The following is a 24,360-nucleotide window of genomic DNA, read 5'->3' as shown; positions in this document are numbered from 1 at the left end:
TTTATTATTTTTAAAGTAGATGAAAAGTTTTACCACTCCTCTTTTCCTAAATACTCCCCTTTTTAAGATAAGCACAAAGTCTTATCAGTTTACCCGAACTTCATCCGGAACTTGTTGGGAAGTTTGCTTCAACATCCCCCCCACTTTCCCGGAGTTCCGGATAAGTGGGTTTCTGCGGCCACGCCGCTTCTGGATTCCGTAGTCCTATCATAGCCCTAAATTCATGCATCTTTTGCGGCCCTAATGGTTTCGTCAATCCATCTGCCGCCATGCTACTCGTTGGGACAAATCCGATTTTTACCAAACCTTCTTTCACCCACTGTTTGACAGCATGGTATTGCGTGTCAATGTGTTTAGTGCCCTTCTTGACTCCCAATGCTTTAGCTATCTTTATGGCTGCTTGATTGTCTCCAAAAACCAAGGTTTCTTTTTTCAGCCATAAGCTTTGGCATTCTTCCGGTTTTGTCTCGAAGGTCCCGATGATTTTGTTCAGTATACGTCGTAAATGTATACCCTCTTTCGCACATGGTGTTAACCCGATGTACTCGGCTTCCGTTGTTGATGTTGCCACGGTTGCTTGTTTCTTGGAGCTCCAGCTTATGGCCCCTCCAAGTCCGATGAACACCATCCCACTGACTGACCTGCGGTCTTTTGCATTTGCGTAGTCCGCGTCACTATATCCGACAATATCCATCCCCCCTTGACGCGCTTCGTAGCATATGGAAAATTTAGATGTGTCACGCATGTAGCGCAGCACTCTCTTTAGCCCTTCCACGTGTCTCGGGGTTGGTCTTGCCGATGCCTGTGCGAGGCTTGATACAGCAAATGCTATATCTGGTCTCGTCATAAGGGCTGGGTACATGATTTTACCCAAGATTGACTGGTATTTTGTCGACTCTAAGATCATTTCCCCTTCTTGTGCAGGTTCCACGTCCTTCCAGTCTCCAATTGGTGTGCGGATCGAAGTCTTCCTATGTTCTCTAAAGCCTGATTGGTCGACCATTCTCTGGATGTATTGTTCCTGGTTTAACCACATTCGTCTCCGGGATCTGTCGCGATATACTTGCACCCCGATTACTTGAGTAGTTTCACCCAGATCTTTGACCTTGAACTTCCTCGAGAATTCGTCCTTAAACCACTGGATCGATTTCATGTTTGGCGCCGCAATGGTAATATCATCCACGTATAATAGAACCAACATCTTTCTTTTCTCGTGAAAGAGCAAACACGGTTCTGTTATCGTTTTCGAAAACCCCATTGCCCTGAGATGCGCTGTACAATCCTCATTCCACTGGTATGCGGCTTGCTTCAAACCATACAGGCAGCGTTCCAACTTCGCAACCATACCGTCAGGGCATTCAACGTTCGCCGGCAACTTGACGTAAACCTCTTCTTTCAGCCTTGATTGTGCAAACGCATTGCATGCATCAATCTGGTGACATTCCAGGTCATATTGGCATACGGATGCCAAAAATAACCTCAGAGTCGCACTGCCTGGTGTTGGTGCAAAACTTTCAAAAAAGTTCACACCATACTCCTGCCTAAAGCCTCGCACGACCAACCTTGCTTTGTACTTCTCAAGTTTTCCATCAAGGTCGTACTTCTTGGCAAAGACGAAGCGGGTGTCTATTGGGACACATCCTTCCGGTTTGGGAACAAAGCGCCAGGTCCCGAATTCGGTCAGAGTGTTCAACTCCCTATCAATGGCCCTTCTCCATCCTTCGCTTTCAGTTGGGTGCAGAATAGCATGATTGAGTGTCATAAAAGGCTCGGACAACGCTATCATGGCTCTTTGCGTCGTTCCGTCCTCCTCGTCTATTCTCTGTTTGCTTCTCGGCGGCTGCTCCTCCATCAATTCATACCCTCCGCTATTTTTTCGCTTTGGGTTGTTTCGATTCAGCGATTCTATCAGCAAGTTTATTCTCGCATTAACTGCGTCTAACTGTGCTGTATCAATTCCTGTTACCGTCTTCGTTCCTGAAAAAGGTTTTGGCGATTGAATTTCTTCTGCTGCATTTTTTAATGAGGTTATTTCCTCTTTTTCTGGTGCCGGCATCGGCTCCACAGGCTCGTTCCTCGCTGGGAATCGCCTAGTGAGGACAGGTAACCTCGCTGGTTCGCTTTCTCGTACCTCACTTCGCAACTCCTCTTGTTGCGGTTCTTTTGGTTGCATATTCTCAAAGAAATGCACCGACTCGGAAACACGTACTTTGCTCGCATTAACGTCCCACACGACGTAGCGGCCATCTACGTTTTCATCATAGCCTAACAAGAGAGATTCACTCCCCCTAGGTCCATGTTTCGATGTGGGCAGGTGTCTAATGACCCGGCATCCCCCATCGACGGATGTGATCCGTCCTTGGCTCTATTCCGAAGAACAATGTGTATGGAACCCCTTGTGAACTCAGCGTCCTATTCGATATGTAGACCGTTGCCTTGGCAGCCTCCACCCAAAACCTCTTACCCAGTTGAGTTTCTGATAGCAATGTTCTGACTCCCTCGTCCACCGTTCTTATCGCTCTCTCAGCAATGCCGTTTTGGTTGGACGAGTCTGGTAAGGTATAGGTCGTTTCTGTGCCATTAAGCCTCTTCCATTCTTCAAAAATCTGCTTGAGCTCCGGTGCATTGTCGCTTCTTGTTCGTTTAATGGTTTTACCCATCTTTAGTTCAATGCCCCTTCTCCATTCGTCTAGTGCTCGCTGGACCTCGCTTTTCTTTCTCAATGGCAATAGCCACTTATACCGGGAAAAATTATCAACTACAATGGCGTACCATCGGTGACCATTTCTTCCAGATTCATGCGGTCCTGATACGTCAATCGACACACTATCGAGTGGTTCTTCTGCCGCCATCGACACTGATGACTGGCCGTGGCTTTTGGTTATTTTGCCTTGCGAACAATCTTCGCACCTGTAGTCCTCAGGTCTTGGAGGGGTCTTGCTTGGGTTGATTACTCTCAGCCTTCTGTCGCTGACGTGTCCAAATCTTTTGTGTAGATCATCATACACTGTGAAACATGTGCTTGTGATGGAGTCGTCTTTCCTCAACGGGATAATTATTTCCCCTTCACTGTCGCTTATCGTGACTGTCATGTTTTTGAATAAGACGGATTTGCCTTCTTTCATTAAAGCCATGACTGAAATCAAGTTTTCAGTCAAGCCTGGCACGTATAACACTTTTGACAAGGTAAGACTTTTATTCCCAGTTTCTATGGCTACTGATCCAACCTTCGACGCTTCAATGCTTCTCCCGTCCGCCACTTTTACCGTCTCCCGGGTTTTCTGTGCATTATTCAACACTGTTAGCTCTTTCGTCATATGACATGAGCATCCGGAATCGATTACCCAGTTGTGGCATTCAGAGCACTTACTTTGAGCATCTTGGTTGACCAGTTGAGCCTTCTGGTCGGAGTTGGTCTTTCTTTTCGACCAGCAGTCAGCAGCTAAGTGTCCCTTCTTCTCACAGTTGGTACACTTAACCTTTGGCCTATCTCCCTTGGTCTTCTTGTCGGTACCTTCGCTTTCAACGCTAATTCGAACTTTTTCCAATAGTTCTAGCGTCTTTGCTTCGGTATACTTCTCCCGCCTGCTTTCGAGGATAGCAGCCCTGTACGCTTTCGGTAGCTGCCACGTAAACGTCCTAAAGACGTGCTGCTCCTTCATCCTGTCCTCTTTCGTGGCGTCCTGGTCGAAGTTACGGTTGTGGATCGTTTTGAAGTAAGCCCAATTGCTTTTCATGGACTTCCCTTTTTGTACAGGCGTTTTCAGCAGCCTCTTGTACTCATCGTAACATTCGTCCTGCGGGTCCGGAGCACAGATATCTTTGAGGACCTCATATGCTCCATACAAGGTATCCTCGTCCCTAACTAGGGACTGGTGGTATTTATCCAAATTCATATTAAGCAGACTCCTCGCTGCTTCTTGATCTTTGGTGTGTTTTTGTTTCTGGCTTGCGCCAGATACATCGGTTCTCTCGACACCTTCCATGGGATCTTTCTGGAAAAGGTAATGCAGCCCGCTATTCTGGAGCTGGACAAGGAGGCTGTCCTCCCACTCATTCCAGTTGCTTTCATTAAGTATGATCGACATGTTGGCTGTTTCGGGTGTTGGTTGAGTCGAGTGTTGTTTTATCTATACAATCACACAAAATATTATAAGCCTCGATTGACTTATGAGAACGATATAGCAATCGTTCGACGAAGGTAATTGATTATAAGCTCATAACCTTTAGAAATTGGTCCTTTTTTTATTATTTTTAAAGTAGATGAAAAGTTTTACCACTCCTCTTTTCCTAAATACTCCCCTTTTTAAGATAAGCACAAAGTCTTATCAGTTTACCCGAACTTCATCCGGAACTTGTTGGGAAGTTTGCTTCAACATGCAGGGTCCGTCAGCTGACCAGTCATGTGATACATCCTGGTCTCGAGGACTCACAGAATGCCTGCCTCTTACACTCCCCCCATTCGGGAGCATCGAGCCAACAGAATCCACTGCATTAACTACCTAATTTTGCCGCCAAGTCAACCTACAAACGACTCCCCCCATTCCACACGCAGATTCAACCGGCAGCTGGCTCAGCTGTCTCGTTCTTCTTCTTGTCGGCAAGGCCATGAAGTATGCGCCCACCCAGCCTTTGAAATGCTGGTGCTGGCAGCGCCTTGGTAAATATGTCGGCCAACTGGTTGGCTGTGTGAACATAATCGTACCGTAGAAAGCCTTCACGCACCTGCTCCCTGAAGGTGTGCACTTTAATCATAAAGTGCCGAGCGGCTGTCGTTGTGTTCTTGCTGTGAGCAATTTTCAACGCGCCCTCATTGTCGCCGTACAGCTGAATCTGACTGTCGAATCCAGCTTCGTGAACAAAATTGGCAATCCACCGTAAGTGTTGCCCAGTGGCGTAAGCAGCCACGTACTCAGACTCAGCCGTCGACGGTATTGCGGTCTTGTGACGTCGAGACGCCCAACTGACTGGCGCACCTGCCATCAGCACCACAAATCCCCACGAACTGTGCCCGTTTACCTCTTCATCCTGCAATGATGCATCAGCATATGCGATGATAGGTACAGGTTGGCCCTTGGCCTAACCCTCTGGCCTACGGTACCTCAGTCCGTAGTCCCCCTTGTCCACCAGGTACCGCAGCATACGCTTTGAGGTCTGCATATGCTTTTCGCACGGTGCCTGCAAGTACTTGCTGTGTTGTGAGATGGCAAAGCTCAAATCAGGCCGCGTCATGGTCGCAAGGTAATTCAGCTTGCCCATTCGCTTGCCATACTGCAACTTTCCATCCTCATCAAGCACCTTGTCTGTGCCCTCCACGCCCAAAGTCAACTTCTTCTCAATGGGTGTCAGCACAGCGTTGGCATTTAGCATGCCCTCCTTCTCAAGGATGCTCTGCAGGTATGTTTTCTGTGACACAATGACCTCGAGGTCTCGGTTGCCAGTCTCGCCAGCCTCCCCCCTTGTGCACAAAACATCCATGCCCAACAGCCATTCAGGCTGACCAAGCAACTTGGTTTTGAATTTGCCGGTGACTGCCTTCTCAAAGGCATCAACCGCTGACTCAGGACCGGCATACAACATGTCGTCCACGTGTGACACGGCCACAACACCATTGCCCACCAACGATGCCTGATCACATTGCATGGCCTTGTAGCCATGACTTCGCAACTCCTCAAACAGAGTCAGTTGCCACTGACGGCCAGCCTGCTTGAGGCCGTACAGTGCCCGGCGCAACCAAATGAAGGCCGTCGGCGTCCAACCCAAGGCCTTTGCCTTCTCTGGATGCCTTCTGAAGTACCAACTCATCATCGGTGGTTGGCGTGCGTAAATGTCCTCCTTCAAGATGCCATACAAGAAGGCAGCGACAATGTCAAGTTGACGCAGTACCCAATCCATGAGAACTGCCAACGCTAACAGCATACGCCAACTGTCAGCGCCAGAGGTAAAGGCTTTGGTCTCGGCATAATCAAGCCCGAGGCGCTGCATGAAGCCACGCGCCACCAATCTAGCCTTCTTCTTTACCTCTTCAAGCTGAGCACCCAACTTGCGTTGAAGTACCCACTTCAAGTCGATAGCACGTTTGCCCTTTGGCAACTGCTCGACAAAAGCCAGCACATCCATCTGAATCAGCTGGTCGATTTCAACAGCGATGGCGTCTTGCCAGGCGCCAGCCTCGCCACCATCCATGGCGGCCTTCAGTGTCGGAAAGACATGAGGGTCTTGCTGCAGAATCTTCTTGGTACTACGCTTCACTGCGTATACCTCACACACGTGGTCAGCGTAGTCGGTCATCCAAGACGCTAACTCAGCCTGCTCACTGTCGTGATCGATTATCGCCAGGACCTCATCGTGGGTCATAGGCAGCAACGGTCGTGCCTTTGGCGGGCGCCCTCGGCGCTCTGAACTCTCCACAGGAGAAAAGTCTTGCATTCCACTGACATCACCGAGTGTCGTCAACTCGGCACTTGCACCTCCCTTGTTGGTGCTCTCAGCTGGCATCTCCAGCTGGATGTCCTCGATGGATGCCTGCGTGTCAACCAGGTGACCACGCTCGTCAGTCTCAACTGACAACTTCTTGGACTTACGCCAAACACCCTTCGGCCAAGATCTCATGACGTCAACGTCGTCATTCGACAGGTCTTCAAAGATGTGTAAGCTATTTGACGTGACAACCTGCTTACGCTCCTTCACCCACACGCGGTAAAGGTGATGGCCACTGTAGCCCACCAAAATGCCTTCTTCACCCTTGGCCTGCAACTTACTCGTGCGCAATTGCAGCAGCTTCGCGTCTGGTATACGCACCACGCACCGCGAGCCCAACGTGCGAAGATGACCAATGTCATGCACATACGGGGTTGCGTGCAAGGCAACGTGTCAACGTGCCAAAGGGGACATGCCAGTCTCAACACTGACCACCACATTGTGTAGGTAGGCCACTGACTTGGCAATTTCGGGCCACAATGCCAACGGAATGTTCCGGTGAATCATTAGCGTACGCATACGCACCAACATAGCCTTGACAGTCCTCTCACTGCGGCCATTCTGGGCCGGTGAGTACGTCGGGGAAGTCCGAATGTCAGCCCCGACCGAACGCACAAAAGCAGTCAACTCTTGAATGTTGACATCTGTGCCGTTGTCGACAGTGATTCTCTTCAACTGTCTACCAGTTTGGTTGCGGTACCATTTCAACTGGTCGGTGATGCACCGATTGCAATCACCCTTGTAACTGAACGAGCCGGCGTGAATACGCCCTGAGTACTCGTCCAACATGACAACCAGCCAACGCTGCTGTCCGATCCCCTCCTCTTTGACCTTTGTCACATCCGCATGGACAAATTGGCCGGGGAACTGGGCCAAATCCGTCCGCCGATCCTTCGGCTTAAAGGTTTTGGCCTTCGACAACTCACATGAAATACATGGGTCGTCAGGGTCAACGAGCTTCTTCACCGGGATAAGACTCCCCTCACTGGCCTCAATCGTCTTCTTCAAGGCTTCAAAATGAGGGTGTCCAAGCCGCTGGTGCAGGAGGCGCGACAGCTGTAGCTCGTTCAGTAGCCGCGCAGCACTTTTCCCGCCGACTCAGCATGCTCACCCGTCACGAAAGTCGTGTCTCCCCCCTTCTGTATGACATTCATCTTAACAAGCACTTCGCGGGCCTCGGTGTTGATTTTGCCAGTCGGCTCCACAGGCCAAGGCACACCATTGAGGTATAGGTAAAACCCCCGCTCGTTGACATCTAGTTTAGCCATGTGCTTGCCCTGCCTGTCCACCAGGCCTTACTTATCAATGGGTCCCCCCTTCCGATAGAGGTCCAATCCACTGATGATGTTTATGTCAAATTGGGGCACCAAGGCAACAGTTGTAAGTCGAATGTCCGCAAACGTGCCATCCCTGCGCAGCAACTGTACAGCAACAGTGCCCTCAACAGAAAACGCACCACGCCACTTCCAGTGGTGATGCTACCACCCTTGACACCCACAGGCGCCAGAGAGGGTACCACGTGCGATATCGTGGTCTGCATGACAGGGTAACCGTGTAACTGAAGGACGCATCTTCTTCAGCTCACATCGCGTGCGGTAAACATTCTGTAGGTCCTTCTTCATGGCCTTCAGTGCTTCCGCGGCCTGGGCGTCATTGCCCTGGCCCAACTGGTCTCGTAGACCCGCCGCATCGTCTCCATCTTCGCCCTCAGCATCCTCGTACTGCCCGTCCTCTGACAGGCGGTCGTCAACATCGGAGGCACCTGCCTCATTATCGGTGTTGAATTGGTCGCGTGATTCATCACGGACAGATGCTCTAGCATCGCGTGCTTAGGACATGGTCTCGATTGTCGGTTGTGCAGCGCCTCGGCGTCAGCACGGTCAATTGAAAATAGGATTTTCGCCGTACTAGTCACCGCGGTGATCTAGTAATTCCATTTAGTTTTTGTAGAATAGCTCTACCGGGCTCATAACCTGTAAATTCAATGATGCGTTGTGATTCTTGCTATCTAGATTCTAAACGGAAAAGGGGTAGGGAAGTACATGACCCTAACAACAACCAGAAGGATCCTTGTGCAGGGTCCGTCAGCTGACCAGTCATGTGATACATCCTGGTCTCGAGGACTCACAGAATGCCTGCCTCTTACAAAATTCTTTCACTAGGAGCTAATCAAGCCATGATGACCCTAGATTACTAGTCCCCAGTGCTGGAACATTTGACTTGAGGACAAGAGGAGATGAAACCCACAGAAATGACACTCACACAGTTACACAAAACTACACTCACAGGCAAGAATGAGTTCAATATTTCTAGGAGAAGACGCCACAAAACCTTTTCAATTACAACGCCATACATTGACCTAGAAATATGCAGTATTATTCAAAGACGAAGAAGGTTGCAAATATCGGAGAGAACGAAAAATACACGAGAAAAGTATGAGCAAGCCAAAAATAGACAGAAAGAAACGTACTTCATCCACGTTGTAGAAACGATGGCTTGCCCCTAAGCGAAAGATATCGCAATGCCCTGGACACCTTCCTCTTGCCTTTTTTGTCTTCATCCACGTCGCCATGTACCTTAGTTACAACCATGTTGGGAACTATGTGTTGCTGCTTACACAGGGCTCGACCTTCTGTAGAGGATGATTTCTAAACACCCTCTTGCATTGCCAAGTCATGAGACCCTGTCTGCAGAGCATCAACATCACCATCTTCCTCTTCCAGTTCGTCCTCGTCTGGCTCAGCAGCCCCGCATAGTACTCCCATGATCTGCATCAAGTACTGGACCTTGAGTAGAGTAAAATCCGGGGCTGGGATGCGTCCACGTGATCTAAACTCCAAAATGTCGCCTGTCAATATTTGCAGGCCATTGTGAGAGTAGTAGAATCGGCGAAGGGCTGGACCTAGACGAGGCAAGTTGACTGAAATTTGACGGAGCAAGTCGTGCATCCACCAAATTCGAACCGTAACAAAGTCAGAAGAAAATGACACTGGCTCCAAAGCAAACAACCCAGCTCCCCAAAACGCATGGAGTGTTGGAGTGAGGCACATCAGGTTTTCGGCGATATCAGTGTCAGTGCCAGGGAAAAGCTGCTGAACTCGAGGTAGCAAGTCAGGGCAAAAGCCTCTAACAAACTCTTTGAATGTAGCAAGCTTTTGACCATTGATTGACGAGGGGACAATGTGGCACACTTCGACCGGTTCCTGAAGCCCAGACACAAGACATGTCTCTCCGTCACGTTGGCGAATCTGATGAGAAGATGTAAGCAACTGTACAAACTTATGGTATTCATGGCAAAAAGAGCAAGTCGAGTATTGCTTATTCTTACATTCTTGATTGTTGTCTGGTAACCTGATCTGGTTGCACGTGGGGTGGCTGGAGTAGTAAGAGATGCAAACTGAGCAGAACTAACAGGCTTGCAAAACCCTGCAATCCAAGATGTCAGTATTGTTATGACCCTTCATATGAATGTTTGAATGTCGAAAGCTTACACATTCTGCACATGTCGAAGGTGCATTCAAAGCTTTTCACAAGCCGTTCCAATGGAAGCCCATGGATGACATCCCAATTCGCTGTCATGGCGATGGCTATTCCGAATGGTTCAACAGGCTTCATCCGTCGCCACTGCTTCCATATTGATCCTCTTTCCGCAATGCGATCGATGAATTTTGGCCAGCCCTGGACGCAGTTATTGTGGTATCGCTGCATCGCTGCTTGAAAGCCATAGACAATGTCTTCTCCATCGCCACTCCCAAGCAAGCTCGCGACCAACATAATAATGCTAATAATGAGCTTTCGGTGTGCGTCTGAGAGTTGTTCGATGATGTGCACGGCAACAGAAAGCTCTGGGATGTCCTCCATTTTGAAAACCGTGCGTATTGGTGAAGTTTGGAAACGTCGAGATTGAGCCTTGGATTGTTGTACTGAATATTGAATTCAAAGTTGATCTCGTGTTTACAGCGGAGCGATATGATCAGGATAACAAGAAAGAGTTGAATAGGGAAGAGGTTGTGAAGCAAAGGAGTCAGCAAGATATAAACACGTATAGATTGGGGAACACGTAACTGCCATCAACGTCAGGCAGTTACTCAAGATATAACTGGAGCAGCTGGTTCTCGTTTTGGTATTAGGGCCTAGACTGAAATACCACACAATCACGTGTTGACTCTTTAGTGTTGAAGACTTTTCGCACTTTCCGTATAGGTACCGACGTCAGTGATTTCTGTAGGCGATATTCTCCCAGTGACCAAGTCCATGGTCACCTGTCATACTTCTTTTCTTGCCTCATACTAGGAGCATGAAGTTCCACTCCTTCATGACAGCGTTGTTGTTAGTTTTCCGGATTTCAACATCCTTCTTGCTCCGTATGGGTTTGGCAAAGACATGCGCAGGGATTGATCAATTTTGCTATCGCCACTCCCAAGCAAGCTCACAACCAACATAATAATGCTGACAAGTAGCTTCTGCTGTGAGTGTGGGAGTTGCTCGATTCGGTCCATTGGTATGGAATGTGCTGGGATATCCTCCATCTTGAAGAGTGACATGTACCAATAGACTGCCTGGATGTCAAATTTGAGACTTGTATTGTTTTACCGACTGGTAAATTGAACGTCAATCTCAGATTTACCGTCAGGCGAGTCGATCCAGAAACCAAGAGAAAGTTGAATATGAAACAAGATCCCAATCGTAAGAGTAGACAAGGTTGTGATGATGCAAAGATTGGAGAACACGTAACTCTTCTCAGGATTGGGTAGTTACTCAAGATATATGCAAAGCTGGTGGGTCTTTATTTGGTCTGATATACAAAAAAGTCACATGTCGACGTTTGAGTTTTGAAGCTTTTTAGCAGTTTCCGGATAGTGACCCAGCAAGTGATTTTATTAGACGATATTCTTCTAGTCACCAAGTCCATGGTGATTGCGATACTTTCACTGGGAGCATGGAATTCCTCTCCTTCATCTTGTTTTCGTTTTTAGTTTTCAAGGTTTCATCATGTTCCTTGCTCAACACGAATTTGGCAATGGCACGCCTGGGAATTGATCAATTTTGCTGGGGACACATGACGCACTATTTGGCCATGGCAATTAACAACTTTTTCAAAACTTCACACCATTGCTCTGTGCATGAAAAAGTACGACAGAATGACACAGCTTTCCATAGCCTGGCTCAACATCTTCACGACTTTCTTCGCTTGGTCAATGCAACACTTAATCTCAGTTTAAAATTCTTTCACTAGGAGCTAATCAAGCCATGATGACCCTAGATTACTAGTCCCCAGTGCTGGAACATTTGACTTGAGGACAAGAGGAGATGAAACCCACAGAAATGACACTCACACAGTTACACAAAACTAAACTCAAAGGCAAGAATGAGTTCAAGATTTCTAGAAGTAGATGTCACAAAACCTTTGCAATTACAACGCCATACATTGACCTAGAAATACCATACCTTTTTTTTTACAGACGAGTGAACGGTTGAAGTGAAGAAACAGCCAAGATGAATTAGGAAAATGAGTATTGTAGCCATGGTGCCCTTCCTGTAGTTGAGGAATAATGACATGTTACCGATTGTGACACATTGATATCTCATACACTCTACATGGACATTTTATCCCAGACCATTGCCCAGGAGAATGTTATTTTAGTTGCAAGGCTAAAATTGATGTGTATCCTGTGTCGGAACAATCTACTGAATTCAGTTAGATCACTTTTGAAGTCACTCGTGATCCTGTACAACCGCACGTGGAACCGTGCTGGTATACAGATTGATCGAATTGGTGAAGCTTGTTTTTCTATTCTTCTTCTAAGAGTGTTACGTTCTTCCATCATGCACAACTAAGCTGGAGTATTCAGGCTAGGGTTTACCCAGGGTTAATCCGACTGAAGGCAAATTCCCCACAATACCCATCCTTCCACGTAGTTCATCCAACATTGAACTTGAATTTACCGTCTACTGGAATCACAGAGATCAAATGACGCATAATGATTCGCTTCATCTAACATTTCATCCAACATCCTTTATAGAATAGCCATAGTACAATCAAATACAGAGTACATGACGTCTTCATAATCTTGCAGCCAGCCAGAGGCTAAGCTTGAAAGATAGATAAACGTGTAGAGGTTAGATCTTGGAAACAGATGACATACATACTAGGGTATCCAGGAACAATGAAAGACAGGAGGACTCGATGGACGTTGCACAAGGAATGGCCTACCCCTGCTAGCAAAATATAGCAATGCTTTCAATACCCCCTCTTCACTTTTTTGCCCTTTTTCTCGCCGCGATGTACACTAGTGATTGATACACTGGCCACTTCCTCATCTCCACTATGCTTGAAGACAATATCTAATTGTTGTCTGGCATTGCCTGGGCGCCATACTGTGTTTGAAGAGCATCAACATCACCATCGTCTTCTTCCTGTTCGTCCTCGTCGGGCTCAGCAGCCCCGCATAGTACTCCCATGATCTGCATCAAATACTGGACCTTGAGTAGAGTAAAATCCGGGGCTGGGATGCGTCCACGTGATCTAAACTTCAAAATGTCGCCTGTCAATATTTGCAGGCCATTGTGAGAGTAGTAGAATCGGCGATAGGCTGGACCCGGACGAGGCAATCTGACTGAAATTTGACGAAGCAAATCGTCCATCCACCAAAACCGGACAGTAACGAAGTCAGAAGAAGATGACACTGGCTCCAAAGCAAACAACCCAGCCCCCCAAAACGCATGGAGTGTTGGGGTGAGGCACATCAGATTTTCGACCATGTCAGTGCTCCTGCCAGGGAAAAGCTGCCGAACTCGAGGAAGCAAGTTGGGGCAAAAGCCTCTCACAAACTCTTTGAAGATAGCAAGCTTTTCACCATTCATTGACCAAGGGACAATGTGGCACACTTCGACAGGTTCCTGAAGCCCAGACACAACACATGTCTCTCCGTCACGTTGGCGAATCTGATGGGAGAATGTCAGCAACTATACATAACGCTGGTATTCATGGCAAACAGGTCAAGTCGAGTATCGCTTTTCCATACCTGATTGATTATACTCTGGTAATCCGATCTCGTTGCACATGGCGTGGCTGGAGTAGTAAAAGACTCAGACTGGACAGAACCAACAGGCTTGCAAAACCCTGCAATCCAAGATGTCAGTATTGTTATGACCCTTCATATGAATGTTTGAATGTGAAAGCTTACACATTCTGCACATGTTGAAGGTGCAACTAAAGCTTTTCACAAGCTTTTCCACTGGAAGGCCATTGATGACATCCCAATTGGCTGTCATGGCGATGGCTATTCCAAATGGTTCAACATGCATCATCTGCTGCCACTTCATCCATATTGATCCTCTTTCCGCAATGCGATCGATGAATTTCGGCCAGCTCTGGACGCGGTTATTGTGGTATCGCTGCATCGCTGCTTCAAAGCCATAGACAATGCGTCCTCCATCCCCACTCCCAAGCAAGCTCGCGACCAACATGATAATGCTAATAATGAGCTTCCGGTGTGTGTCTGGGAGTTGTTCCATGATTTGCACGGCAACACAAAGCTCTGGGGTATCCTCCATTTTGAAAACCGTATGTATTGATGGAGTTTGGAAACGTAGATGTTGACCCTTGGAGTGTTGTACTTGACAGTAAATACAGTTAATCGAAATTCCATCCCAGGTTTACTGTGAAGTGAGACGATCGAAATAGCAAGAGAGGGATGAACATGGAAGGATATTTGAAGAATAGGAGTCAGGAAGATCAATAATGTCGATTACTGAGGTTAAATATTGCATGCAAAACCATGAGGACAGACGGAAACTAGTAGTTGCCAAATAAAGACTAAACCATGTGGGGTCTGTAATGTGCCATTGGCGATGACATTGGCATCTTACAAAAGTGCAGGATGACTTTTCACCATCTATTTACATGGCAGTCTGAGTATGGGTACTTTTGCAGGTCTTGATTGATGCTCTCCTTTTAATCTTTAATCCTATCATCACTCACAAGTACGTACACAGATTGTGACTCATATCATAAGACTCCAAATATTCGTCATCAGATTATCGATGGAAGTGCCTCTTGTCTTTGAGTATAGGCCCAGCACTATGGCAATGCAGTAAGTGACCTATGTTCCTGGAGAAATATCACACACTCTCTACGTCTGCCTAACACAACATGTCATCAAGCGTTCATACCGTTATCCTGTGCATTTGTGGCACCGGATGCACAAGTACTACATATTCCCAGTCAGAATATCCATGTTTATTTGCATTGGCCTGCATCAAATTTGCATTCCACCTAGTGCTATTTGATCTTGAGCTGATCATGTCATGATGGGCTGACGTCATGAGTTGTTAATAGCGCAGGACTCGACTGATGAAAATTGGGTATCCAAACGAACTAGAATGCTGACGAGATGGTAGATATTGTCAGATTTTAACGCCAAGACAGACGTCATGAATACTAAAATGTGATGTACCATCATCACTGTCGGCAAAGGCTGACATACCACTTTATAAATGGTACATTGGTATATGGACTAGTGATTTTTTAGGAAAGGCTGGCGGGCCATGTTTTTGAAAACATTATTGTGACTGCTCTGACTGTCTTTCCATCCAAATTAATTCAATGTCAGTGATTCTTGCATCTTGATGGCTGCTCATCACTGATTTTACAATTGGTTATAAAATCTGTGCCAGTGGGACATAATTTCTGTTCATTTGATTGAAAATTGCCATTCCCCTATTTTTACGTTGGTGACTGTAAGTCAAGGTGCACAGTAGATGGTATTGTGTAGAGCTCACGAGACAGCTGCAGTAGTATTCAAAGACGAAGAAGGTTGCAAAGATTGGAGAGAAGAAAAATACACGGGAAAAGTATGAGCAAGCCAAAAATAGAAAGGAACAGATGCACTTCATCCATGTTGTAGAAACGATGGCTTCCCCCTAAGCGAAAGATATCGCAAAGCCCTGGACACCTTCCTCTTACCTTTTTTGTCTTCATCCACGTCGCCATGTACCTTAGTTACAACCATGTTGGGAACTATGTGTTGCTGCTTACCCAGGGCTCGACCTTCTGTAGAGGATGATTTCTAAACACCCTCTTGCATAGCCAAGCTACGAGACCCTGTCTGCAGAGCATCAACATCACCATCTTCCTCTTCCTGTTCGTCGTCATCTGGCTCAGCAGCCCCACATAGTACTCCCATGATCTGCATCAAATACTGGACCTTGAGTAGAGTAAAATCCGGGGCTGGGATGGCTTCACCTGATCTAAACTCCAAAATGTCGCCTGTCAATATTTGCAGCCCATTGTGAGAGTAGTAGAATCGGCGAAGGGCTGGACCCAGACGAGGCAAGTCGACCGAAATTTGACGGAGCAAGTCGTGCATCCACCAAAATCGAACGGTAACGAAGTCAGAAGAAGATGACACTGGCTCCAAAGCAAACAATCCAGCTCCCCAAAACGCATGGAGTGTTGGAGTGAGGCACATCAGGTTTTCGGCGATATCAGTGTTACCGCTGGGGAAAAGCTGCTCAACTCGAGGAAGCAAGTCAGGGCAAAAGCCTCCAACAAATTCTTTGAACATAGCAAGCTTTTGACCATTTATTGACGAGGGGACAATGTGGCACACTTCGACAGGTTCCTGAAGCCCAGACACAACACATGTCTCTCCATCACGTTGGCGAATCTGATGGGAGAATGTCAGCAACTATACATAACGTTGGTATTCATGGCAAACAGGTCAAGTGGAGTATCGCTTATTCTTACATTCCTGATTATAGTCTGGTAACCCGATCTCGTTGCGCGTGGGGTGGCCGGAGTAGTGATAGACGCAGACTGCGCAGAACCAACAGGTTTACAAAACCCTGCCAGCCATCCAAGACGTCAGTATTATTATGACCTTTCAAAAAAGAAGCTTTGAATGCTAAGAACTCACACATTCTACACCTGTCGAAAGTGCACCGAAACCTTTTGAAAAGGCTATCCCTTGAAAGCGCATGGATGACATCCCAATTGGCTGTTATGGCGATGGCTATTCCAAATGGTTCGACATTCCCCATCATGGCCCAGCTCTGCCATAAACTTTCCCGTTCCAAAATATGATCGATAAACATCGGCCACCTCTGCTCGAGGCTATCTTGACAACGCTGCATAGCTCTTTCAAAATAAAGGACAATGTTGACTCCGCCGCGACTCTGAAAGAACCCCAATACCAACATAATAATGCTGACAAGTAGCTTCTGCTGTGTGTCTGGGAGTTGTTCGATTTGGTGCATTGGAATAGAATGTGCTGGGATGTCTTCCATCTTGAACAATTAAATGTATTGATAGACTGCTGGAATGTCAAAATTGGGACTTGGATTGTTGAAACGAATGGTAAATTGAAACTCGTTCACAGATTTATCATTAGGTGAGGTTATCGGGAAAGGAAGAGAAAGTTGAGTTTGAAACAAGATCTGAAGCGTGGGAGAAGGCCAGATTCTAAACAAATATACATTGAAGACCACGTAACTCTTTGTCAACATCAGGCAGTTACTGAAGATATAACTGGAGCTGCTGGTTCTCGATTTGGTATTAGGGCCTAGACTGAAATACCACACAATCACGTGTTGACTCTTTAGTGTTGAAGACTTTCCGCACTTTCCGTATAGGTACCGATGTCAGTGATTTCTGTAGGCGATATTCTCCCATCGTCACCTGTCATACTTCTTTTGTTGCCTCCTACTAGGAGCGTGGAAGTCCACTCCTTCATGATATTTTTGTTATTAGTTTTCAGGATTTCGACATCCTTATTGCTCAATACGGATTTGGCATAGACATGCCCAGCGATTGATCAATTCTTTTCTACGGAAAAACCGCCCATCATATGGCCATGGCGCATATCAACTTTTTCAAAAGCTCACATCTTGGCTCTATGAATGAAAAAATAAACAGAATCACACAGCTTTCCACAGCCTAGCTCGAAGTCCTTGTAGGTTTCTTCATTGATTCACTTCAACACTTGATCTCATTTTAAGTTGCTTCACTGAGAGCTGGTCGAGCCATGATAACCGTGGATTACTAGTCGCTAGTGCCGCAATATTTGCCCTATGTTGTTGTAGAATTGCTTGTATTCGTTCTTTCCTTTCTCTCTGGTCAATCTCTGAGTACATCGACTATGAGATACATATTCATAGTCACGTGTCCTTTCGTGTACCTCTGCTTAATTTTGTTCTGGCAACATAAACCTCGTAAACGAGGTGCAACTTTGTGGCAAGACTTCAAGTTTCTGATCTTACTATCCCCTTCTAGAAGGATAAAACATGGTGATATATATTGCTTAACGATTGGCTCATAGCGATTTACCCCTTCGCTCTCTATTAAGTAGATGACAAAGGTATGAGCAAACTCAAAATAAACAAGAACGAATTCACTTCATTCACGTTGTAGAAATGATCGCTTACCTCTAAGTGAAAGATGTCGGAATGCTTTCGGCCTTGCTGTTTCTTTTTTGCCTTCCCCCTCTCTATGACGTCCATGAGTTACCAACATCTTGGGCATCATCTATTACTGCCCATCCAGAGCTTGACCTTTGACACATGATGATTTCTAAACATCGTCCTGCATTTTCAACGTACGAGACTCCGTCTACAAAACCTCAACATCACCATCTTGCTCTTCCTGTTCGTCCCCTGCCATCAATCCACCCATACACCACTATGTCTGGTCTCAATTCGAGTTGGTCCTTTATCATCTCATGACAGTGGTTCATATGGAGCAGCCTTTGCTCTCCCAAATCGTTGCACATCAACTACCCACAATATGTTTTGCTTTTTTCCATGACTCCTTACATCAAGGTGCCATCCGTGGCCATTAGGAAATGAGTTGTCTCTTTGACTACTGTCTAGAATCCCTTGTCTCTGTTTTCAAATGTAGTCAGATTAAGCTCTTTGTCAGCGAGTGACGACATGCTACATGTTTAAGCTTTCCAGGCGAACGGTCAATTGGATCAGTGAAACACATTGACACAGTTCCGTCCATGATTTTCACAAGGATTTTCTCCTGCATCGCAAAGGATCCAAGACGGTTGTTTCTTTTGGCTAGCTTCGGGTCGATAGGTTGTGTCTGCAAAAATTCAGTTCATCAGGAACATCTCAATGATTTCAAAGTGTCTCCTAGTTTCTAGGTCCGCGTTGCTGCGTTTTCCATCGCATGTTTCTGAGCCGACGACTCCTCTGTTCCAGCAGCGAGAACTCATTCTAGAGCAAGCTGATGAGTATAAATGAATCTTTTACTTAATATTTCAGGGTCATCGCTTCTTGCTGTGGCGCTTTGAGCACAGCTAGCTCCATGTTTTCATGTTGCGTGGCGCACCATACATACATGTTGAGTGGGGTCCCCATATGTGCCCCACTGTGGGTTTTAGTGTCCAGGGTCACATGACAATATGACCCTAACCCCACTCGGAGATAGACTTACGAAGCGTCAGCCTCGGAAGTCTGTCACAGAGTTTCCTTCCTCCTTCGTCAAGCATTAAGAAGCAGAAGAATCGACATACATTTTTAGGATCGCTATACGTACGAGACTCACGTATCTATATGCATCAACGTGAGTGATTATAGCACTTGTTTACTGTGGTCAATAGCTGCAGGGTTACAACTGCCGTATCATAGAAGCAGGCGTAACACCCACACCTCTTGTGGCGAAACTCCCATAAAAGGGTGGACACCCTACCACCTCAACCAAATGACTGTGCTGCTCTGCTCTTGCCTTAGACTATCTATCCACTTGAGTGCTGGCCGCAATCTCGTCGCTAGCGTGTGCAAACCTTCTGTGGTTTCGCCAAAGTCTGGTGTAACCTCACCACACGGCACAAACCCTGGTCCGATAAGTGCAGATATTTAAGCCCTGGGCCAGTAGGCTGCGTGCTTGAGGATCGGTCTGGGCTGTTTATTCTAATCTATTGGATGCTAGTCTTCTGTGGGGTCTTTGCTTTCCTAGGCAGCAGTCCAATGGTGAGCCGGGCTAGGCTTTCAGGGTATGACCCTGCAACTCATCTACTATCTAGAATACGGGTATCCAATCCCTTCTAGCCCCTATGTACTAGTCGTATTTACCAGTAACCACACACATGTTAACAAGTAAACAGAAGCACTAGAAAGTTCTAAAATAGCTGCCGCTCTAGGGCAAAGGTGTCGTCAGTAACCCAAGTCGGGATTACCAGGATTGCTGACCCTGGTCTAGTTCGAAGGTAGTTATCCATGAGATGGCGTTAGGGAAGCCTGAGATTCAACACCTTCAACCGGCAAATAAGACGATTAGTAGAAAGTGAAGAAGAAAAATAGCCCAGTTGTAGAAGATAACAAAGGGGACTCTAAGGGGAAGAGAGGCAATTGACTATATGCATATTAATATGTCGATAACGGCTGAATCGTTAAGAAGTAGTGCTCAAGTAGATAGAGTTAGCGATATCAAAGTAAAAGCACAGCAGAACTTAGAGAGATACAGGTCATAATGGAAAGATATTTCAGGGAGTTACTGAGATCTCCGGGGAAGATTAAAGCAATCACTTTCAATTCATTATATACTTGGCTGTGTTTTTTATAAGTTTCTATTTTCAAGGCTGAGATAGTTGTAGGATGTGCTAGTCTGGGATGTGTGTGAAATAATTGAAACTCTTGGTACAAAATGGGAACGAGAAAAACAAGACCAGTCGATAAGAACGTCTCAACTTGATACATCTTGAGAATTAGGCTGACGTGCGAGCCATCTTTCAAGCAGCTCCTGTGCCCATACCCGATGCTTAGGAATGCGTGTTTGTGAGATTTCATCTATATGAACAACATGCTGAAGGAGCTCAATGGCAGCTTGGGGCTTGTTATTGGCATAATATGCTCGTGCAAGCTCATATTGAGATGTCAGGCGCAAAGGATGATCAACTACAAGAGCTTTTTCTTCCGTCTCCACGACATGCTCAAGCATTGAAACCGCCTTCTCAATTTGCCCATGTTTATAGTATGCTTGTGCAAGCTCATGTTGAGATGCAAGACGGTCAGGATGACCAACTGCAAGAGCTTTTTCTCTCGTCTTCACGACATGCTCAAGCATTGAGACCGCCTTCCCGGTTTGCCCATGAGCAAGGTATGCTGCTGCAAGCTCATGCTGATATGTCAGACGCGAAGGATGATCAGCTGCAAGAGCTTTTTCTGTCGTCTCCACGACATGCTTAATCATTGAAACCGCCTTCTTTATTTCCCCATGTCTATGGTATGCTAGTGCAAGCTCATATTGAGATGCAAGACGCGAAGGATGATCACCTGCTAGAGCTTTTTCTCTCGTCTTCACGACATCCTCAAGCATTCTCACGGCTTCCTGATAATTACCGTCGTTTAGCAAACAGCAGCTAACCTTGAATTCTAGCTCAGCAATGCTTTCATCAAGGGACTTTTCAATCTTGATAACACGCAATGCATGTGTCAGGTATTGGCGCCAAAGAACCCTATTTTCCCATTCGTCGCTCGGAAATATCGAAGTCATGTGATGGACAACAGTTAACATGTAATCCTCTTCGTCCTCCAGGCCTTTAAACCACAGTTGTGCTGTCAAGTGCACAAGACTATGCATATCAAAAATTCCAGGGGTATTTTGTTTGTGAAGGAAACCGTATGACAATAGTAGCCCAATAGCTTCCAACATCGGCTTTGTCTTCTCAGGGCCCGGCAACATTGATAGAGGAATGGCTTTTGCCTCGACCTTTGCGATAAAACGTAGTAGCTCTACTGCATCTGGTGAATCTTTTTCTATTTTCCGAAAGGTAATATGCCAGGTAGTGGCTACAGCACCCTGGGAACTGTCAATGTGCACGTTGTCCCGATAGCGATGTCGTAAGAGTTCAATCTTGCCTTCGTTTGACTCTCTCAGGAGCTGAAGGTACTGGACAATGGATATCTGGTTGACGGCCATGTAGTCTGCAGCTTGTGCAACTGCTAGTGGCAGATGGCATAACTCGTTGAGAAGCTCATTGATTTGGACCTCGTGCTGTACATGTGACCCATAACTATGTCCTCTTACACCGCTAATCAGGATAGTTGTCAGGTCGTCTGACGACATTTCGCCTAGCTCGATTTTATCATTTTGAGCAGCTAACCAGGAAACCTTCGTAGACCTTGTAGTGAACAGGATTCGCCCCTTCTCACTCTGTGGAAGAAAACTGCTGATTCTGTTGTCTTTGTCATCAACATCAAATAGACTATCATCATCGACATTGTCGAGAATGAGAAGCCATTTTCCACACACATTGGCGTCCAAGTAGTTCTTCACAAGTAACCGCGGATCCTCACTATCAGAGGTTTCGATTTCTAGTTCGGCAGTAAGCTCCTTGCATGAGTTGCGAAATCCATCCATGCTAGCAGCTGTAAGCCAAAAAACAGAGTAGTCAGGGTATTTTGCCTTCACCGTGTACGCAAACTTCAAGGCTACCTGGGTTTTGCCCATGCCACCTAAGGCTACAAGTGCAATTTGATGGAAGCCAGTATCCGTGAAGAGCTTGTCGTCCAAGTTAGAGAGGACATCCTGGCGGCCGACAAATTTGAGGTTTTCTTTCAACGGAATGCGATAGACTGGTCCAGGGCCTGTGAATACTGTTAGCTTGATTCCAGTAACCATTGTAAAGTTCCCTGTTTTGTTGTACTAACCATCTGAATCTGGCTTCTTTGGCTGCTGTGGCTGCTGTGGTTGCTGTAGCTTCTGTACGACCTCTTGCTCCTGTGAAACCAGGGGAAAGCCGTTTATCAGGATCTTGGTGAATCTCTTGATATCATCCTGTTCCCCATTAAGGTAATTGTGTGTATGTGCTGCCACCGCGGGCGCTTCAACCCAATTTTGAGCGGCGATTGCTCCATCGCCATTAGCGGTGTTAAACCGATAGTATCTCTCTTTTTGGCTCTTATACTCTTCTTTTAGCTCATTCGCAATTCTTCTAGAACTAGTCGCCATTTTCCTGAGACTTCTTTTGATGGACTTTTTCGTATTGCCCATTGCAATAGTATCATCAAGACATGTGCCGATGCTCAATATCAACATTTCCTGTTGCTCCAAACGAAGTTCCTTCGCCTCATTGATGAGGACCTTGCAGGGATTGCTATATCCAAAGCTGCTATTTATGAACTTTTCGTTTTCTCGGCCTAACTTGATATGCTTGAAAAGGCCGGTCATCGCAGATGTAGCTCTGCCTACCTCCCATATTTTGCATTTGGACAGGCCAGTAGTAGCCCGGTAGGTTCTAAACAGTATGGGGGTGGCATCGATATTGACCTTCGTCGTGGCCAGGACAACACTGTATAAGAATGGTGACAAGTTAGATGTATGCTGTAGTGAGCGAGTAGAGAGCTAGAACCTACGTTTTGACGCATTTTTGGTCTAGGAACTTTTCGTCCTCATGTTGGCATGTATTCCCTGTAGGCCGGTCCGCCTCCCGCTCCTGCACACATCCTTCGAGAGGACAATTCTCCCGGATAGCCTTTTTCAGGGCATTTTCTAAGTTCGTAGTTGGTGTCGATTTTGCTTGGAGTATCGTGGACCAACTTCGCTCTCCTGGAGTGAGTGCTGCACTGCATATTTCCTTGTATGTTTCGATGCAATCATCAATTGACATGCCTAATCGACCAAGCATGATTGCAATGATTATGTAGGTAGAATGTTAATAAGATCTCAGAGACACACCAGCATAGCAAAACGCTTACCCTCCTGTCCCTGTACCGCCAATGAGGTCGAATCTTTCGCAGGGCTTTGGTATGCCGGGAAGGTCTTCGGCATCCTGGATATTCTCCATGATATTCTCGAGGATTAGAAGACTGGAGAGTCCGCCAATGGCCCCGTCATCTGCGGTTGTTAGTGGTACGATAGCCGGCAAAAAATAGGGATAACGTACCCAGAGAAAGGATCTTGAATGGCCGGGCATTTCCATTTGGCCGCGTAGCTGAGCTCATCTTCTTTTGGAGGGCCCAATAAAGGGTAGGCTGAAAGTGAAATTAAAGTAGGTGAATATGCGATAAGTCGCGAAATAAAACTGGGAAATCGAAGGCTATAGAAACGCTGTCAAAGCAAAACCGAATGCTCCTGCTCAAGTGAAGGAGTGGGAAAGAGAGAAAGAAATAGTCGGAACACAACGATTTCGTATGAATGCTGGAAAAGGCGCGAGTTGATGCCTTATGAGCTGTCCCCCGCACACGACGTGTATTGGGCTCGCAATACCACTCTGGCTTTTCGCCCAGCCAATGAAAAGGATCAGGATTACGAGCTGGGCATGGCAGGCGAAGTCGCAGCTGATAAAGCAACAAGTATCCGAATAAAGACTTATCAGTTGCCACGGTGGCTCTAGCCTTGCTTGTGCAAAACGCCGCGAAGCTTGAACGGTTGGGTGAGCGAGCATCTGATGTTATGTTTAGACATGCACAATAACAGAGCGCTCAGAGGAAAGACGTCATCAAGGTTACACAAAAATAGTGGAAACCCTAGAAAGTAGCTGAAGAATTCTCCATAGATGTCAATACATTCAATTATCCACAATTAATCTTGTCATCTCGTACCCCGACCATCCATTATTTACCATCATTTATGAGCTCTTTGTAGCATGTTTTGTCAAAACACGATTAAGCCAACGTGCAGGCAGGAACGCGTAGCTGTAAACCCAAGTGCAAATCTCTCATAGTCGAAGTCCTCAGGAGAAAAGTACTGGAAAATTCACGACAGCTTTAGGCCTTTTGTGGGTCCTTGGCTAAATGAGGTACTCATTAATGTTGCACTAAAAGTTTGGCTACTTGAGCTTGTGACAGGACGTATTGAATGTCCTGTAAAGAGGAGAAGAAGGAATAAGTGATTATCGAAGTTGTTCTGTATCTATCTAAGCCTCGTCTGAA

The 24,360-nt window shown here is 46.4% G+C and overlaps 6 protein-coding genes across 6 annotated transcripts; all 6 read right to left on the bottom strand.

Moving 5' to 3' along the window:
- Positions 1 to 100: 100 nt before the first annotated feature.
- On the bottom strand, positions 101 to 4,088 carry HOO65_050091 (Retrovirus-related Pol polyprotein from transposon TNT 1-94; the record flags this gene model as incomplete). The annotated part of the gene is made up of 5 exons (XM_071003103.1): positions 101 to 1,879; positions 2,132 to 2,247; positions 2,465 to 2,551; positions 2,773 to 2,826; positions 3,371 to 4,088. The coding sequence occupies 5 exons, from the start codon at positions 4,086 to 4,088 to the stop codon at positions 101 to 103; spliced, it is 2,754 nt and encodes a 917-aa protein (XP_070858150.1).
- A 469-nt stretch (positions 4,089 to 4,557) lies between these two features.
- On the bottom strand, positions 4,558 to 9,071 carry HOO65_050090 (Copia protease; the record flags this gene model as incomplete). Its single annotated transcript, XM_071003090.1, has 7 exons — positions 4,558 to 5,005; positions 5,102 to 6,780; positions 7,006 to 7,536; positions 7,937 to 8,014; positions 8,082 to 8,295; positions 8,951 to 8,982; positions 9,057 to 9,071. 7 exons carry the CDS (start codon positions 9,069 to 9,071, stop codon positions 4,558 to 4,560), a joined length of 2,997 nt encoding a protein of 998 aa, XP_070858149.1.
- A 57-nt stretch (positions 9,072 to 9,128) lies between these two features.
- On the bottom strand, positions 9,129 to 10,341 carry HOO65_050089 (uncharacterized protein; the record flags this gene model as incomplete). Its single annotated transcript, XM_071003427.1, has 3 exons — positions 9,129 to 9,749; positions 9,809 to 9,906; positions 9,972 to 10,341. The coding sequence occupies 3 exons, from the start codon at positions 10,339 to 10,341 to the stop codon at positions 9,129 to 9,131; spliced, it is 1,089 nt and encodes a 362-aa protein (XP_070858148.1).
- Positions 10,342 to 12,825: 2,484 nt separating this feature from the next.
- On the bottom strand, positions 12,826 to 14,037 carry HOO65_050088 (uncharacterized protein; the record flags this gene model as incomplete). The annotated part of the gene is made up of 3 exons (XM_071003430.1): positions 12,826 to 13,425; positions 13,506 to 13,603; positions 13,668 to 14,037. 3 exons carry the CDS (start codon positions 14,035 to 14,037, stop codon positions 12,826 to 12,828), a joined length of 1,068 nt encoding a protein of 355 aa, XP_070858147.1.
- Positions 14,038 to 15,551: 1,514 nt separating this feature from the next.
- HOO65_050087 (uncharacterized protein) lies at positions 15,552 to 16,049 on the bottom strand (the record flags this gene model as incomplete). Its single annotated transcript, XM_071000778.1, has 1 exon — positions 15,552 to 16,049. The coding sequence occupies one exon, from the start codon at positions 16,047 to 16,049 to the stop codon at positions 15,552 to 15,554; it is 498 nt and encodes a 165-aa protein (XP_070858146.1).
- A 4,121-nt stretch (positions 16,050 to 20,170) lies between these two features.
- HOO65_050086 (putative acyl transferase acyl hydrolase lysophospholipase) lies at positions 20,171 to 23,430 on the bottom strand (the record flags this gene model as incomplete). The annotated part of the gene is made up of 5 exons (XM_071003152.1): positions 20,171 to 22,074; positions 22,138 to 22,778; positions 22,843 to 23,052; positions 23,185 to 23,323; positions 23,373 to 23,430. 5 exons carry the CDS (start codon positions 23,428 to 23,430, stop codon positions 20,171 to 20,173), a joined length of 2,952 nt encoding a protein of 983 aa, XP_070858145.1.
- Between the last annotated feature and the right edge of the window lie 930 nt (positions 23,431 to 24,360).

Source organism: Ceratocystis lukuohia (genome assembly GCF_044167205.1).
Source record: "Ceratocystis lukuohia strain C4212 chromosome Unknown Supercontig5_pilon, whole genome shotgun sequence".
Taxonomy (NCBI): Eukaryota; Fungi; Ascomycota; class Sordariomycetes; order Microascales; family Ceratocystidaceae; genus Ceratocystis; species Ceratocystis lukuohia.
The sequence above is the reverse complement of the archived record's forward strand: the minus strand, read 5'-3'. Positions and strand labels throughout refer to the sequence as shown.